The following is a 5,766-nucleotide window of genomic DNA, read 5'->3' as shown; positions in this document are numbered from 1 at the left end:
GCCCACGCCAAAATGCCATGTTTCATGGCGTTTCATCCTCTGGAAGAGACGCCAAGCCACACTGGAGAAACTTTAGGATCAAAACATCACGGACCATGCCGTTTTCCATGCAACCCAAACGTCATGGATGTGGGCACCACCAGAAAATGGTCATATAAGGATTTTCTTTTAAAAGAAGGTCAAATCATCCTAAACTTTGTTTAAAAGGTCAAAACATTGATTTTGATCTCAATTTACATCCACGAAAAAAGTGGTCCCTATAATTGAAGAACGGCGCGGCAAAGCGCGCGACAGCTTCTAGTCTTTGTGCATGCGCGCTGAAGATAATTAAGGCTGACACGCTGGAAAATGCATGAAGTTAACTCAGTCATAAAAATACATGTACTCCCTCTGTTCACTTTTGTAAGACCTTTTAGACATTTAAGACAGCAACTAAAATAGTTCAATTTCAGCTATTCTAAACGACTTACAAAAGTGAACGGATGGAGTAGCATTTATAGGAGTTACCCATGCAAATTTTCTTGCTTTATATATATAGCACATTTGATGTAATATCTAGAACAGTTATTTAATAGAATGAGAAGTTATGTGTTTTGTCGTTCTCCTATGAAAATATAAGGGCATCTAAAGCCGGACTTGGCAAATTTGGCCCCTCAAACGCCCGCGGACGCGACTGGGCGCATCCGGACGGGCCCTCATATTTCCTTCCGGATATCCACATATCTCAAATCCGGACTCTCAAATCCATGCAAATACATGCACGTCGATCATGCAATACAATGTCGCACGTAGATAGCAATTAATTGTTGGTATCAAGCATAGATAGCGTTCACATAAAATTTATTTTAGGTGCCAAACTCAAGCATTGCCTCCTTGGTTGCCATTGTGGATTCACATGTGCTCCACAAGATTATTGAGTAGTTGCGTGTGCACCTGCTGATCTCGAAGATTCTGTTGCATCTGCAGTAAGTTCATAAGCTGAGCCGCATCTTGATTTTCCGGGATTTCAACTTGTTATCCGGGTGCTTCGAAATCATGGGTTTGGGTTACACCATCACCCTCATCCTCGACAATCATATTGTGCATAATAACATAACATATCATCAGCTGCCACAAAGTTTCTGATTCCCACTTCATTGCAGCGCTCCGCACAATTCCCCAACGAGGCTGAAGCACACCAAATGCCCTCTCCACGTCCTTCCTAGCCGCTTCCTGCATTGTTGCAAAGTGGCGGAGCCGGAGAGTTGCCGAACGTACCACGGTGGTGTCCGGGCCGGCGATGACGTCCCCCTCGGCGAGGACGGGAGGGCTCTTTCGGAGCTGGCGGCGAAGAGCCTGGGAACGGCTGTGGAGCGGCCGTGGCGGCGGAGCGCGAGAGGGATGGTGCGGAGGAGGAAGAAGAGAGGAGATAGCAAATGGATCCGGCTGGTCTTCGGGGTGGATTTGGTGCACTTTGGGATGGGGTCGGACTGTCGGGTCCGACGTGGCGGACGTGCCCGGGCGCCCCATATCCGCCCCATATTTGGGCTGGATATGGGGGGCGCCGGTCAGCCCAGGCGTTTAAGGGCCGTTTGAGGGGTCCTTGCGGGTTAAAAATTTCATGGCCGGACAGTGAACAGGCGGCCCGCACGGACGTATGAGGCGGGTTTAAGAGGTCCGGCTGTAGATGGTGTAAACCAAACTTGAAATCCAGACCACACACATCGGCCAAACTATATGCGAAACTGCATGCTGATCCGGTCAATTTCGATTAGGCAGCAACGTACTCCAGCTCTGTGCGTGTGCGACGGTGTGGATAGAGCACTTTGCCGCACCATCCGGCAAACAAGAAAAACCTTGGAGAAGTAGAAGAAGAGTATACAGAGTGACGAGAACAACCACCGTCGTCGGATACAAACATCCATGGACTCCCAGTCAATACGTACGTTCGACTTCGGCGTTTGAACGCGGATCCATGGACGAAAAGTATGGAATCCGCTCGTATGCCCCGTCTTGCTCGCCATGCCCGCTCCTATAAATAGAAGCGCCGGCAGCATGGTTGCTACGTGCTTAGTAGCTCGTAAACCATTGCATTGCAAGAAGAAGCAAGCAACTAATTATATAGCTTAGCTTAATGGCGTCGACTCACAGCTCGCGCCGCCTCGACGGCACACTGTTTGCGCTTCTGCTCGTGCTTGCGGCCGCCACCGCCTTTGTCAGTGCTGCCGCGGCGCGAGGGGACGCGCTGGCCGCCCGGCACGAGCGGTGGATGGCCAAGTTCGGGCGCGAGTACACGGACGCTGCCGATAAATTACGCCGGCAGGAGGTGTTCGCGGCCAACGCGCGGCACGTCGAGGCTGTCAATCGAGCGGGCAACCGGACATACACGCTCGGCCTCAATCAGTTCTCGGACCTCACCAGCGAAGAGTTCGCGGAGAAGCACCTCGGGTACCGCCACCAGCACGGCGTGGACAGCACGCCGGTGGCCGCGGTGAACATGTCCAATGCTCAGTTCGACTCCACGCCGGACAGCGTGGACTGGAGGGCCGCGGGTGCCGTCACCCAAGTCAAGAACCAAGGCTCATGCGGTAAGAATCTACAGCTCCTGCAATGCATGCATGCATATATTAATTTAATGTAACGCCGTAGCATAAGCCAAAGTTCCCAAATGAATATACATGTACAGGTTGTTGCTGGGCGTTCGCGGCGGTAGCGGCGACGGAGGGGCTCGTAAAGATAGCCACTGGCAACCTCATCTCCATGTCAGAGCAGCAGGTGCTGGACTGCACGGGCGGCGCCAACTCCTGCAACGGCGGCGACATCAACGCCGCCCTAAGCTACGTCGCCTCGAGCGGCGGCCTTCAGCCAGAGGAATCCTACGCGTATACCGGCCAGCAGGGCGCGTGCCGCAGCAGCAGCGCCAGCCCAAACTCGGCCGCCTCCATCGGCGCCCCCCGAATGGTGGAACTGCACGGCGACGAAGGCACCTTGCAGGAGCTCGCGGCCAGACAGCCGGTGGCCGTGCCCGTGGAGGCTGACCGTGACTTCCAGCACTATATGAGGGGCATGTACACCGGCAGCTCGTCGTGTGGACAGAACCTGAACCACGGCGTGACGGTGGTGGGCTACGGGACGGACAGCGGCGGGCAGGCGTACTGGATGGTGAAGAACCAGTGGGGGACGGGGTGGGGCGAGGGGGGCTACATGCGCCTCACGCGCGGGAACGGCGGCAACTGCGGCATGGCCACCTACGCCTACTACCCGACCATGGACGGCTCTTAAACACCACTACTACTGTACATCAGTCGGTCCATGCATCATCGAGTACTATAGTTTATCAGCACCATGCAGTATATACGGATTTACTTTCTGAATAAAGCATGGATCCTTGTAAAAAAGATCCATTTGCCTATGTAATACCACAAATTTGTAAGCTTGTACTATATGAAAATAAACATTTGTACTACATCAGTCCATCCAGCATCGAGTATTGGTTTATCAGCTAGCTACACTATGATGTATATGTGGATTTCGAATCTTTTTGGAAAAGAAGTGGATTTTGAATAATGAACATTGAACGCATGCATGGATCCTCGTACGAAAGATGCATTCGCCTACGTAATAGTATGAACTTGGAAGAATCTCTATGAAAATAAAATTTTCTGATTCAATCGAACACACATTCTTAATGTTCTTCCCATGTCCCGCCTTTTCGTCTTTTTTCAGGCACGTTCTTCTTCCTCTCACGACCCAACACAAATCTTCATTATCTATATTCTTGTCCTTTTACTTCATTACAGGAGCCATATTTTTTTATCAAAAACAGTAGGATATGCTACCTTAAAATATTATCATCTATAACACTAAACTCCCTAATTTTATAGAGCCCACATTCAATTGAGGTCCGCAATTAGAATTGGGTCATCCGATTTTAACCAGGTCAACAATTTCTCAAAACTATCTCATTCGATTCTTTTATACTATACACTATCTTTTCTAATTTTAAGACATCATAATTAATTGAGGTCTTTCATTTTGAATTGGGTCTACCAATTTTGACCGGGTCAACAATTTATCGGAGAGCTCACCTATTCAATTCTTAAATCACTATGTTCCCTAATTTTAAAGTTCTTTCACTGAATTGAGGTATTCAATTTCAGACTTGGTTTCAATTTTGACAGTGTCAACGATTATTTAGATCAATCATCAGCAACCTGCATATAAAAACATATCAATCCCGTGCACCCTCCCACCATATAGAAAAAAGAGGCGCCACTATGTGATAATGTAGCCCCAATATAGTACATGAAACCACCTGATGAGGTTTGCCTCTATCACCACCGGCGTGGAAATTTCCTCACATATATATAGGTTAGCTAGTGGATAACACAGAATCACACCGCGGAAAGCCCACCAAATCACAGCATTATTAAATAAAAATAAAACACACTCCATCAACCCCCGCCAAACTAAATATTCCATCAATTCCAAATTATAAGGGGCATTAGTTTTGACCAAGTTTAGAGAAAAATATATTGACATCCACAATATTAAACGAAAAGGTATGAAAATTCATTTCATTATGAATCTAATCATACTTATTTTATATTATGAATTTTGATATATTTCTCTAAAAATTTGACCACACTTAAAATGTTCAACTTTTTAAAAAGTAATACACCTTATATTTTTAAACACAGTGAGTATCTTTTTTTAAGAAACCCAACAACACCTATGGCGTAGCAAAGCGCGTCGAACCCTTCTAGTATCAGAAGAACCGCCCAAAAAATTGCAAGAAAAAATAACTCAAAAGATAGAAAGAAAATATTTTATGTCGGTCTTTTGATATGCGGATAGACAAGTAATCCAAGATCTAATTTGGACAACACGCTCCAAGGGAGAGCTCATGCTTGCAGCGGACACACGACATGAAGCCACTGAACTCATGTATGCAGCGGACATGAAGCCACCAAACACACACACACACAAGTGTTACCCTCACCTAGTAGGGCGTGCACATGCGACCCAAATTTTCACTTTGTTTTTCTTTCATGGAAATTCAAAAAAATGAAGTTCCAAAATTTCGAGAAGATGGTTTTTTAGGACGTTCAAAAATTTCCTATTTTTGAATGCTATGAAAGTTTTGAACTTTGAAAAGTTCTAAAAATTGTTAAATTTTGAATGAGAAACTTTTGAAGGTTTTCACATTTTCCGAACGTTCAAAGTTCTGAAAGTTTGGCCTAGAATTCTCAAAATTTGGAACTATAACTTCTGAAAGTGACCAAAAAGGTAAGTTTGACCTAGAATATTTTTTCCACGACTTCCGCGAATGTCATTCCATGTTGAAACTTGGCAACCACTTAAAACAATTGTCATTCTTTGCCACCAACTTCTTTTCTGAATTTTTTTGTTTTTTTAGGTTTTACTGTTCATGGTGGTGTGATAAGAGCTAAAACTCGGATGGGCACTTACCAACACTTTTGTCAGGAATGCAATTGACATTGACATATAGGTGATGTTTTTCCAAATATTTTTATATCTTATTTGCATTTCTCTTATTTAGTATGAATTAGTTATGAAGTTTTCAAAGTGACGATCAAATGGTCAAAGGGCAAAAGCAAAAGATCCTAAAGTGGGTTGGACAAGACCACGTGTTTTCAGAAACTAGGGGCAATCCTGACGAGGGAGACACAACTAAGGGTATAAAACCAATTATCCCATATCAAAATGATTATACCACTTAGATTCAACAATTTTTATATTATGCAATAATCAAATACAATAAAT

The 5,766-nt window shown here is 45.6% G+C and overlaps 1 protein-coding gene across 1 annotated transcript; it reads left to right on the top strand.

The window, feature by feature from the left end:
* The first annotated feature begins 2,062 nt into the window (after positions 1 to 2,062).
* Positions 2,063 to 3,390, top strand: LOC123049823 (zingipain-2-like). The gene is made up of 2 exons (XM_044472689.1): positions 2,063 to 2,567; positions 2,666 to 3,390. Exons 1-2 carry the CDS (start codon positions 2,114 to 2,116, stop codon positions 3,259 to 3,261), a joined length of 1,050 nt encoding a protein of 349 aa, XP_044328624.1. The 5' UTR covers positions 2,063 to 2,113; the 3' UTR covers positions 3,262 to 3,390.
* The last annotated feature ends 2,376 nt before the right edge of the window (positions 3,391 to 5,766 follow it).

Source organism: Triticum aestivum, chromosome 2D (genome assembly GCF_018294505.1).
Source record: "Triticum aestivum cultivar Chinese Spring chromosome 2D, IWGSC CS RefSeq v2.1, whole genome shotgun sequence".
Classification (NCBI taxonomy): domain Eukaryota; kingdom Viridiplantae; phylum Streptophyta; class Magnoliopsida; order Poales; family Poaceae; genus Triticum; species Triticum aestivum.
Note: the sequence above shows the minus strand (reverse complement) of the source record. Positions and strands in the feature narration are given on the sequence as shown.

Bases quoted from the DNA above. Each gene is read 5' to 3' on its own strand.
- LOC123049823 (XM_044472689.1), top strand. From the start codon at position 2,114: ATGGCGTCGACTCACAGCTCGCGCCGCCTCGACGGCACACTGTTTGCG. The intron at 2,568-2,665 runs GTAAGAATCTAC...ATACATGTACAG, and splicing joins CAAGAACCAAGGCTCATGCG to GTTGTTGCTGGGCGTTCGCG.